Source organism: Tenrec ecaudatus, chromosome 1, assembly GCF_050624435.1.
Source record: "Tenrec ecaudatus isolate mTenEca1 chromosome 1, mTenEca1.hap1, whole genome shotgun sequence".
NCBI classification, from domain to species: Eukaryota; Metazoa; Chordata; class Mammalia; order Afrosoricida; family Tenrecidae; genus Tenrec; species Tenrec ecaudatus.
The window spans coordinates 179,665,590-179,678,037 of record NC_134530.1 but is presented as its reverse complement, the minus strand read 5'-3'; the positions used below and the strand labels follow the sequence as shown (position 1 = coordinate 179,678,037).

At 50.7% G+C, this 12,448-nt stretch overlaps 1 protein-coding gene across 1 annotated transcript; it reads left to right on the top strand.

Moving 5' to 3' along the window:
* Positions 1-3,570: 3,570 nt before the first annotated feature.
* CREG1 (cellular repressor of E1A stimulated genes 1) lies at positions 3,571-11,948 on the top strand. The gene is made up of 4 exons (XM_075564449.1): positions 3,571-3,934; positions 8,771-8,890; positions 9,994-10,178; positions 11,512-11,948. Coding segments are annotated over exons 1-4 (654 nt in total). The 5' UTR covers positions 3,571-3,586; the 3' UTR covers positions 11,513-11,948.
* The last annotated feature ends 500 nt before the right edge of the window (positions 11,949-12,448 follow it).

Below are 12,448 nucleotides of genomic sequence, written 5' to 3'. Positions count from 1 at the left end.
CCTGCCTCCTCCTTCTCCCCACAAGTCCCTCTAGGACCATAGGTCCCATTGCTTTCTCCTCAAGCTTGGTTCCCATGCTTATCTTATATAAGTAGGCAAACCAACAATAACAGACACACACACCCCGCAAAAGATTGAAAAAAAGAAAGAAAAAGAGAGAACTACTTCTCCTAGCCTGAAGTCTATTGGGGGCTCCTCAGGGGTTTTGTGGTTTTGTTCCCATTGCCGAACTGCTAATGTCCCTTCTTGGTTCACCCCACTGCAGGGAGGTTCAGACTGGACTAACTCTCCGCCGTGTGTCCCCAGTATTATCCTCTGTCACAGTGTGTTCCAGGGATGGGACAACATGTCTTGAGCTTTAGTCGGCCCTGTAGTCCTCTCTGTGCCTTAGCAGCTCCGGGCAGGGACGTCATCCTCTGGGGATGGTGTGCCAATCCAGCTTCTAGACTGTCCCTCTTCTTGGTTTGCTTCCGTGTGGGTGTGGTATGCCTACCCCTCTCCCCAACCTGTAGGTTTAGTGTTGTTCTCTGTATTGGCATGTAATTTACACAGCATACAATTCAGTAGTTCAATCACATCATGAAGAATTGTACAATCATCACCTAAATTAATTTGAGGACATTTCCTTTGTTCTTATCATCATTATTAGTGTCCATGTCTCCCTAACTTTCCCGGCCATACCTCCAAGGAAACAGTAATCCAGCTTCCGTCTTTATAGAATGAACTATCCTGGATTTCCTATACCAAAAAACATTTAAAAATTAAAAATAATAAAGTAAAGCAGATGAAAACATCGACCAAAATATTAAAAACTAGAACAACTTTAAAATGGATCCAAAAGGGACATCAAATGATAAGGTGTTGAATTTTTATCTAACTGCCTTTACAGTTATCCACTTTCCATTTTTCCACAGCATGATAGCAAGGCGATTCCCAGATTCACATCCCTGCTCTGTGGCCAGAGGAAACTCACTGGAGGCTTAATCCATGGGAATTTCCCCTTTACTGTTGTTGTTTATTTTTAAAACTGAAACAATTTTTGAATGTGTCAAAAGGGAGATGGAATGATAATGTTCCATTTTAACCTAACTACGTCTGCCATAATCGGCTTTACAATGCTCTCTGATAACAAAGGTAGTCATACCCTTCAACTCTGATCAGAAGGGACTCACCAGAGAGAGGCTTAACACATGTGGGACCCTGCAAATGGATCTGGGGCTCCCCTGTCATCCAGAGCTTTCTGAAAACCAGGTGTTCACAATTTAAACTCCGATATGATTCCCTCCTTTGGATTTGAATGTTATTATTTACAATACTTGAATGACAGAGGCTGGTGTGCTAGGATAAAACTATAGGAAGTATTTGGTATGAAATGAATGAATCTGAGTTTCCACCCCTTACATTTCCCACACTGTTATTGATTTTATTTGAAATGCTTCAAACAAAGGACTTTGTAGGACAGAGTAGAACTGCTTCCTTGGGGTTTCCAAGACTTCAGACCTTTACAGGAGCAGACAGCCTCATCTTTCCCTAGCAGAGAAAACTGGTGAGCTCAACCCACTGACAGGGAGGTTAGCAGTTCATTGCAGAGCCCACTATGTCACCAGGGTTTTCCCTCTCCTTCTCCCTCTCCCTCTCCTTCTGCTCCTTCTCCCACTCCCTCCATGTTTTTATTCCTGGTGGTATAGTGGTTACACCTTGCAGTTCAAAACCACCTGCTGCTCTTTGGGAGAAAGATGAGACTTTCTTAAAGAGGTATAGTCTCAGAAACCCCCAGAGCAGTTCTACCCTGTCCTATAGGGTTGCTATGAGTTGGAATCCGCTTCATGGCCCTGGGTTTGATTTACGTTTGAAATAGACATGTGCAACATCCTTTGGCCACTAGAGGGAACTGAAGAGTCTTCTTTCTAGCAGCTGGGCTTATTTCTGAGTCACCTGTTCTGACTGAGAAGCCTGAGAATGTTCTTGGCGGCATATAAGGTGGCTGATTTTGAAACAGAACGTAGAGGCAGATGTTTTGCTTGCATGCCTGCTGCCTGCATCTACTCCCATGACTGACCCATATGACCGACGGCTGAATGAAATGACTTCGCCGCAGTTCAAGAACTCAGAGGGCCAGGGGTCTAGAACCAGGTTTACCAACCACCCAATCAGTAGAGTGGGCACATGCTCTAGGACGGCAACAAACAGAGGCACAGTTTGTCTAAAGCAGAGACCCATAGATGCCAGCCAAGCAGGACACAGGAAAAGCAAGTGCCACAGCGGAAGGGAAAACTGACAGGGCATTAAATGGACTTAATGCCCGTTCTAGCAGAGGAGAATGTGCCAGCTGGTAATAAAGTCCATGCAGGGTCAAAGGGTGCCCACCTTCATGGTTGTTTAAAGCCCTTCCAATACCTTTCAACACCTTTATTGACAACTGCCTCCCATGGTCTCCTTCCATGTAATTGAAACTCCTTATCTCGGTGGATCTCTTGTACTCACAAGATCTCATTCTCATAAATGAGTGGTAGGGTGGGTGATCGAGTCTAACGATGGTCACCACTGCACAATGGGGTCCAACACAGGTGGTTACGAAGCAAAATTCCAATCCAAACCTACTGCTATCGAGTCGATGTCGGCTCCTAGAGTGACCCTGTAGGACAGGGAGGGACTGTCCTTGTGAGTTTCTGTAACTCTTTTGAGACTGTAACTCTTTCCTCCCAAGGAGCAGGTAGTGGTTTCGTACTGCTGACCTTGAGGTTAGGAGCCCAACTCACTCATACCCTCTAGGTAGCAGGTCTCCGATCTATTTTGAGAGAACTACCTTCTGCCCATGCCAGCAGCTCCATCCAGGAGGACCAGTAAAGCTCTTTGCTCTGATACAAATGCAAAGGCATGCTCTGTACACACTCTGGTAAACAATCAACAAAAGTGAGTGAACCCGAGTAAGTGGACAACTAGAATTAATTTGGTCAAGTTACTTTTTAACTGTCTAGCCTCTATGTAAAGTTCTGCCCTATGTTTTGTAAACAATATTTATAACTTTAATTTGACATACACGTGGACGAAATCTAGCATACGTTGAATATAATACTAACATGGGTAAAATTATGGTGGTGTAGTGGTTACGCGTCGGACTGCTCACCTTAAAGTGAGCAGTTTAAAACCACCAGCCGATCCAGGGGAGAAAGACGAGGCTTTCTACTCCCCATAAAGAGTTGCAGCCTCCGAAACACAGGGCAGTTTTGCCCTGTCCTCTCGGATCGCTATGAATGGGAATTAACTCAATGGCAGTGGGAACATAGCAAAAGTCCAAAAAAAAAACCAGTGGAAATCTTTCTGTAAACTTTTCCCCCCTAGATTTGCCAATCCAAATGAAATAAAGCCAAAGCAAACAAACATCCCAAGGATGAGCGGTCCAGTGAAGAGGGAGGAAGGTGGATAAGTAAATCTCACATCCCACAGGTTGCAGGGCTGCAGAGGGACTCCGCCCCCATCCCATTCTCCTCGGCTCTGATTGGCCCTTCTCGGAAGGGGCGGGGCTCGGGCGCACTCAGGAGTCCGGGCCCCTGTGGATCCCGTGACTTTCGCTGTCGTCGCCGCCATGGCTGGGCGAGCTCGCGGCTCGGTGCGCCTCCCGTGGGCCGCGCTGCTGGCGCTGCTGGCGTTGCTGGCACCGCCGGCGCTGGCCCGGGGCGGCCGGGGGCACGGGGACTGGGACGCGGCCGCGCATATTCCGCCGCTGCCGCCCCGCGAAGACGCGGCACGGGTGGCCCGCTTCGTGACGCACGTCAGCGACTGGGGCGCTCTGGCCACCATCTCCACGGTGCCGGCGGTGCGCGGCCGGCCCTTCGCCAACGTCTTCTCGCTCAGCGACGGGCCCCCGGGCGCGGGCAGCGGCGTGCCCTACTTCTACCTGAGCCCCATGCAGCTCTCCGTGGGCGACCTGCAGGTGAGCGGGCAGGCCCGGAGGCCCCCGGGTCGGGCGGCCGAGGGCGAGCCTTCCTGCCCCGGACCAGTTCAGCGAGGCTCGTAGAGATAAGAATTTGGAATTTAAGCCCGCCTTTCACTCCTGCCTCCATGGCCCATGCAGGCCCCAGGGGTGCCGGCGCCAGGAATGTCACACCCATCCCGCCCCTAGGCGTGCGCTGGTGGGGACCCTGTGCCTGCTCAGGAAGGGGTTCTCATTCCTGAGTCAGCTTGAGGTCTGCCATGAACGGAGCTCGGAGCTCTTCCCTGGTGGATTTGATGTTAACCCCTTCCATAAGGTCAGCAGTTCGAGACCACCAGCGTCAGGAGAAAGATGAGATGCAGTACATTCACAAATAACCACAGTGTCAGAAATCCACAGGGGCAGGTCGACATGACTCGGAATCCACGACAGTGAGATTGGTTTGAGCTTTTCATATTAAAGGTTTAACAAGGTACACTGATTGTCAGGTTGCTAAGCACGTACTGTGTGTGTCTTCAGGGTATCACTTTCCTGACCCTCTGGATGAGTTGAGATGATTAGAATGCATAGGCCTTCTGTTGCATGAGTGACTTATTAAGGAGCTGAAGGTCACCAGGTCTGGTCCACCTTTCCTGCCCCAAAGAGGAGTGAGGTGCCACAGACAGCCTGGAAAGCTAGAGCCATTTCCCTCCCCAAACCAAGCTTATGGGCCATGTAGCCCATTCTGACTCATTGCCGCCCTATAGGGCAGGCCAGACGGCTCGGCTTCTCAAAGCTGTAACTCTTTATGGGAGCACCAATCTTCATCTTTCTCCCAAGGAGCAGCAGGCAGTTTCAAACTGCTGACCATAGCCCACGAGGCCACCAAGGCGCCTTTCAGAGCCATATGGGATCCAGGAAACGGGGCCTGATTTGGTGGAATGTCCTTCAGACAGAGACCCCAGTTTTAAAGTTCACTGGGAAAGTTTAGCATTCTTGATAAAGGATAAGATGAAAGAAACTAGTACTTGATTGAGCACCTGGTACGTGCCAGGCGGGCCCACACTTTCTGTTCATTGTTTCATAGGCTTTGAGGTAGGGTGCCTATCCCCATTCTCAGGTGAAAAACGGGGCTTAGCTAGACCAAGTAGCCTGCCAAAGCAGGTGGCCACGCCCAACGGAGTTCCACCCCAGGTCGATCTGCCATCAGACCGGAGAAGTGTTTCTAAACGTGGGTGGACACTGGAATGAAAAGGTAATGAAATTTTCCCATGAAGTTTTTGAAGAACCCCCTGTATGTCCCCAACAGATCAGTTTCCTTTGCTCTCTACAGAGTTCTAATATGTTCTAATCCATTACTGACATTTAAAAGTGGAGGTTTCCCTTCAACATCCACATGTATGACTTCTCTTGGAAAACTAGATCTAATGACAAAAACCAAGAGGCAGCTGCCCCTTGGAGCTAAGACTCACATGTCCCAGCTCACCATTTTTAAAGAATCAGCAGGTCACTCCACTCCTTCAGTATTTGCTCAAAACAAAGTCGTGCTACTTCCCCAAACCCAAACCCACAGCTGTCGAATCAAGTGACCACAGAGGCCATGGTGACCTGATAGGACAGAGGACAACTGCCCCATGGGTTTCCAAGGCTGTGCACCTTTTACCAAAGCCGACGGCCACCGCTTGCTCCCAGCGGCTAGCTGCTAGGTTCCAACCACCACCTCTGGTTAGCAGCCGAGCACTTTAACCACTGGGACACCAGACTGCTTGTACTCTACCAGGCCTCTCAACCATGGCCGTGCTCCCCAGCCACCTGAGCAGACGTGGTAAAATGCAGTGTGGGTGGAGCTGGCTGGGACAACTACATCATGGGTGGCTGTGCCAAGTGGTACCTGCCACCCCTGCAGGCAAGATTTGCCATAGGACCGCCCTGTTGTCGTTCAGTGGGTGGCTCCTGAGCAAATTCATCATCACTGGGGGTGTGAGCCCATTGTTGCAGCTGCTGTGCGGTCAGGAACTTCCAGGCCAGGCCCCCCCGGCAGCACGGTGTCCGACACTTCTCTGTTGGGATCCGTCCATTTTCATTCGGCAGTTTCCAGTAGCTTGCCAGGCCTTGCTTCCTAGTTTGTCTTCATCTGGACATGCCACTAAATCTGCCCACGGTGGTCCACCCTGCTGGTGTTTGAAATGCCAGCATTGTAGCACCATGTGCACCTTCACAGTCTGACACACTAATGGGGGAGATGGGTGGTGGGGGTTACCAGTGACCCGGCAGTTTTACTACTATGGATAGACAACGAGAAGAGCTGAGTACAGCCATTTAAGCAGGCCCATGCTCATAACAGCTGTATTGCCCACAGTAGCCGAAGGACAGAAACAGCCCAAGTGCCCATCGGCAGGGAGGAATGGATAAGCAGAACATGCTGTGTGTGTATAATGGAGTGTTTTTCAGCTTAAAGGGAAAGTTCTGGTACCCACCTAGTGAAGTAACCCAGTAAGGCAATGCCAAGGCAATGTATGGAAAGCACATTTGGTTAAAAAACAAATAATACTCTCTAACACCCTCAAAAACAAGCAACTAAACAAAGGAATAAACCTGCCCATGGTTCAAACTGGGCGTGGGGGGAATGAAGGCCTAGTGCTTGTTCCACTCAGCGGCAGGGACTCCCCATTGACCTTCGACCCCGTGGTTAGTGGTCAGCCCGGCCCAGGTCTGTGGTATCTAGAAAAAGACAGCCACGTTTCCCCCGTGTTCCTCCTGCCTTCTGCCCCGACTGAATTCGTCCCCAGGGTGCATTTCCCATCTTCTCGCCAAGGCCCGACCCTGACCACCTTTGGAAGGAGCCGAAGACCACCGCCTGCCCTGTGTAAGAGCCTGAAGGGCAGTGGTTCTCAGCCTTCCTAATGCCCGACCCTTTCCTACAGTTCATGTGGTGGCGACCCCCCCACCCCCGCCCAGTCCTACAATGATTTTCGTTGCTACTTCATCACGGTCATTTTGCTACTGTTATGAATCGGGTGACCCTGTGAAAAGGGTCGTTGGACCCCCAAAGGGGTCATGACCCACAGGTTGAGAACCGCTGCTTTAGGGTCTGGCGGTGTTCCTTGTGAGGCTCTCTGTGCAGCGTGAGGGGTTCCAGAGGAGCCTCTCCTGTCCCCTACACCGCTGCGAGCCCTGGTGCTCACTCCCCTCGGCCGGCTTGATGCCTCCCAGTTTCTGAAGTTCCTGTCCTGAACGCCTCATAGGCCCCATGTCCTGATTTTGAGCGCTGTATCCAGCTCCCAGTGGCTTCTGGGTCATGCCATTCCATGGTGACTTCTGCGTATGCCGAGCCGCACTTGAGCAATTCATGACCTCTCCATCTTTGACCTTCTGACCTCTCCATATGAATTGTTTTGCATTATTTTAGTGTGTTTTTTTGTCGGACTTTTCAACAAGATTATACACTCATGGAAGAGAAAGGTTTTATCATAGCCTTTGGTTTGGGGCTGGGGCTGGTGTTTTCCTAATGGCTTCCCTACAGCAAACGTGTAACTGATTTCCGGGAGATCTCTGTGTGACTCTGTTGTGATGGATTACTGTGACCTGGCAGAAGTCTCCGCTCAGGCACTTAGAGTTTGAAGAGCCAAGTCGCCTGAAACTCAACAGTGGGTGGGGTTGCTGTAATCTGTAAACAATCCCTTTCAGGAAGTTGCCAATCATTCAGGAGCTAGGACATTTGCTTGTTGAATTTTTGGAATCTCAAATAAGGATTATTCTCTAGTTACTTGAGCAGGAAACCACGTGACAGCTAGTTCTGAAACCACAAGACAGCTTCTGCTAATGTATGATAACCAAGCAGCATGACTCAGCTACTTCCTTGCTGATCATCTGGTTGAGCAATCGAGGGACAGTTCATGCCCTAGTTTCATATTCAAATTGAACCCTTTGGCTTCTTCATGAAGGCTACAGGCCAAGCTTGAACTTGGATAGTTCTGTAACTAGAATTCCTCTGATAACTGTGGACAGATTTGTGGAGGCTCAGGAAAAAATGGGTTAAAGTACCATTACTTCAAAATGCAAAATCAAGAAAAAGACCAGGCTTAGTCAGATAGAGACAGATGGGTACCCCAAGATTGTGGCCCTCCATCACCCTCGAGGCCTGGGACTATGGTCAACCCTCAGATCAACCATTTGAGATAAAAAAGGAAGGATTTGCCCACGGACTGTATTCGAGAGAGTTCGGAGGGTTAGGAACTAGAAAGAAGGGGGAGTGGGGCAGGCGATAGTTCCCGAGATTACAGTGCATGAGGTGAAGCGGAATGGGTCTGAATTGTTGGATGTGAGACTGATGACTTGCTCTGTAAACTTGCCCCTAATTCACAATAAAAAAAAAATTTAAATGGTGCTGCTGTTAGCTGCCATTGAGTCATGGGAACTTTAAAGGATTCTCAGGCTGCCTTCTTGATGCCACGGGTGGGTGTGAACTGTCTGCCTTCTGGCTGATTCCAATGCGACACCCACGGACTCTAAATTCAGTCCTTTATAGCCGGTGGTGGTGGGGTGGGGCAGTGTGTGTGCCTGTGAGCGTGTGGGTGTGTATGGCCTCTATCTGCCCCTGTGTGTGTGTGTTTTCTCTATCTGCCCGTGTGTGTGGGTGTGTTTTCTCTATCTGCCCCTGTGTGTGTGTGTCTGTGTTTTCTCTATCTGCCCCTGTGTATGGGGGGGGGGGGGGCTCTCTCTGCCCCTGCGCAGAGGTAACGGCTGTGCCGTGTGAGCATGGTCACACGCCTGAAACATGATGTACGCAACACAGCAGATTGATCACCCCCCAGTGTCCAGAGTTCACACAGGAGGACCTGCCTTTTCTCTCTGCAGGTAAATCAGCAGGCTACGCTGACCATGTCTCTGGCGCAGACTGACTTCTGCAGGAAATACGGGTTTGATCCCCAGAGCCCCCTGTGTGCCCACATAATGCTGTCAGGAGAAGTCACCAAGGTAAGCAGTCCCTCTGCTCAGAGGAGACTCGCCAGCTTGCACAGCGGTGCCCTGTGAAGAGCTCTCTGGAGAGTAAGAGGAGGCTGATTGGTGATTGAGTTGCAAAGTGAGATTATCATTGGTTGTAAAATCATTCTATGAACGGGAAGGGTTTTATAAGCCGCTTTAATGTAGATCATTGATAAGGTATTTCACGCTCCATGGATTATTCTCCTAAGGCCAGCAGCTAGAACAGCCCAGAGTCCCTGATTGACAGTTACCCATGTAAAGGAATTCTGCTCACCCAGAGCCCCGTTACAGTCTGGCCCAGGCTGGGCTCCGTGTCTCCTCATTGAGTCCCAGCCTGGGAGCAGAGAGGGTGTTAGGGCAAAGACTGTACAGATGTGCTTTATACAATTGATGTATGTATATGTATGAACTGTGAAAAGAATTGTATCAGCCCCAATAAATTGTTAAAAAAAAAAGAGGGTGACAGTTACTACAGACGAGACCCACGCATCATCAGCCCCTGGTGCTGGAGAAAGAGGTCGCGCAGAGGCCCGGGACGGGCATTGGGTGCCGAGCCAGGAGATTTACCTGTGATCCGGTGCATCGCCAGTGCCCCCTGCTAGTGTCAGGAAGGAGTGTTTGGCATTCCGAGTGGGCGCCTCGGAGCGCCTGAGTGTTCTTCCCGGCAGCAAGGGGAGCGTGCACTTGAACTCCACAGAGCTCCTCGAAAGCTGCTTGTCCTTTGGACGCTCGCCAGGCGCTCACGATCTCCGTGGGCAGCACGCGCAGGTTATGGGGTCGACGGACTGACGTGCCGGTACAGGCCCCAGTAGTATTTTGTGACAGGGCCTCACAGTCTCTTTGGTGGTTCAGAATCCCTGCTGGCTGGCGATGGGGACCGGGGCTGCACGATGTCTCCCCACTTTGTTTGCACCAGCATTTGCCACCTGCCTTGCTCTGTGCCTTGCCTTCCCCGTGACCCCATCAGCGTGCAAGCACCTGCCTCTCAGCACAGCCACGGGGTTCGTAGGAGGCTGGAACCACAGCTTCTTGCCAAGCGAGAAATCACACCGTCTGCGTGTTGCATGAACGTCACTGTCACCCTTGTCCTCCAGGTGAATGAGACAGAAGTGGAGTTTGCAAAGACCGCGTTATTCACGCGGCACCCAGAGATGAAGACCTGGCCTGCCGACCATCATTGGTTCTTTGCAAAATTGAACATAACCAATATCTGGGTCCTGGACTATTACGGCGGAGCAAAAATAGTGACACCTGAAGAATATTACAAGGTCGCATTTTAGTAAGTCTTTGTGCACCTGCCACTGCCCTAGTGAGGGCAGCAGCTTGGGGTGGAGTTCCACTGGCCTTCTGTGAAGAAGACTGCCAAGGGCGGCCACCACTCACCTGTCAGTAGAGGCTGGCTGGCTGCGTGCCATCCTGCCAGGGAGGTTTCAGTGGAACTCCAGGCTAAGATGAGGAAGAAAGACCTGGCAGTCCACTTTCGTAAACCAGGCAGGGAAAATCCCTTGTAGCACAGTGGTCAACTGGTGGTGCTATGGATTAAGCATTGGGCTGCTAACGGAAAGGTCAGAGGTTCAAACCCGCCCACCGCTCTGGGAGGAAGGTGGGGCTGTCAGTTTCTGTAAAGATTGCAGCCTAAGAAACACTACGGGGCAGACTTGAACTCAGAGCCAGTCATCTGGAGGGCAGCGGGTCATCTGGTGAGCTTGTGGCACAAACAGGTGCGTGGTTGGTTGCCCCCTTCAAACACCCCCTCGCTCCCTGCCCCAGTCCCCCAAGGGAGAAGGGCTGGAGGGTCTGCTTCGGTAGAGAGAACGCTGTGCGCAGTTCGACTCTGACACGGGGGTGCGGGGTGCTAAATTAGCACAAAGGCACCCAAGGACCCCACCAGCCAGGGGTCCATCCCCCTCCCCTGCCATCTCAATTTGGAGCCGCCTGGGCCTGTAACCCCTGCGGTTGATAACATGTTCTACTTGGAGTGATGACCACGGCGGCCTTTCCTGAACTGTGGTGTCCAGGGATCCCTGCGTGCACATGGTGCTTGGGGGGGGGCTTAAAATGAAGATTCTGGGGCCCTACTCAATGCCAATAGAACCTGGGCCCAGGAACCTGCGATTTATACAAGGGCGATTCTTCAGTGCCCTGCTGTTGTGTGTTGTCATGTCAGTTCTGATTTGTAGAAGCCTGTGTGATAGAGTAGATGCCTGCCCATGGGGTCTCCTGGGCTGTAACTGCCACAGGCGTGGACCGCCTGCTGGGACTCTCCTGCCCTTAGCAGCTAACCACTTAGCCACTAGGCTCCTCATTGGAGGGCCGGCTCCACTGCTGTCCCATCAGATCCATGCTGACTCCGTGACCCTGTAGGGTCTGTGCTGGGGCAGACAGCCTCCTTGTTCTCTCTCGGAGCGGCTGGTGGGTTTGAACCACTGACATTGTGGTTATCAACCTGATTATCCCACAGTGCCACCAGGCCTCTGTCAGTACACTGAAGGAACTGAAACTCACAATTGAACTTCGCAGTCAGGTTCGCTATTCCTTCCCTCGAACAAATGCACTTTTTAGCTTTTAGGTTTAATGAGATCATCATTTTTCCCTGCTCCTCCCCTTTCTAGGTGAAGCAGAAGGTGGCTAATTGAACCACGGGAAGGAAGCATCATAGGATGGCCCCTTCAGACCTGCAGGGCTTCCGTCCCCAGGGAGGGCTTCCCGGCTGTTCTGTACACGCTGGCCGGCCGGCTATAGCTGGCTTGCTTGCTTACAGATTAGAGTTGGACTTTTTACTGCATTTCTTGGAGGACATGGTTGCTGCCAATTTCCTAGAGAAATGTCTTCCATTGAGATCAAAGAAGTTGTGTCCACCAGCGCCTGATGGTTTCTTTGACACTGCGCCTTGCAGAGGAGAAGCATCGGACCTAAATTAACCCCCTGGCCTTCGAAGCTGCCTGTTCCTTAGTCCTGGAAGCTGCTTTGCTCCACCGAGAGTCTGTTGGTTCAACACCGGTTGAACCAGGTTCTTTGTTATGATAAAATTAAAAGGAAGTTCAGCAACTTTTCTTGAATTTGATTATTTGATTTTCCCCATTCTCACACATATGCACTCTCTCTTTGCTCTCTCAGACACACGCACACACACACACACACACACACACACAATTTTAGCCTCGATGAGTTTGCAAAAGATAGAAGGTGGGGAAATAGGTGTGCAGTCTGGTCAGAAGCCTTCTTTCCCAGTCCCGCCCACAGCTCTTATTGTCAGTCGGGTCCTCTCACCTGTGACCTAAGTCTTCCTTGGTTGCTCGGAATCCCTCAGTGGTCACTAATTTGGCAGCATCTCCTTACCTTGGTCATCAGTGGGCAGATAGCATGGCATTAAAAAAATGATTGCTGAAAAGAAGATGTGGTATACCATATATACTTGAGTATAAGCCGACTCGAATATCAGCGGAGGCACCTAATTTTACCACAAAAACGACATTGAAAATGTGCTGAAAAACTCGGTTTATACACGAGTATATACCGTACTTTTATTGTTACCTATATACATGATTT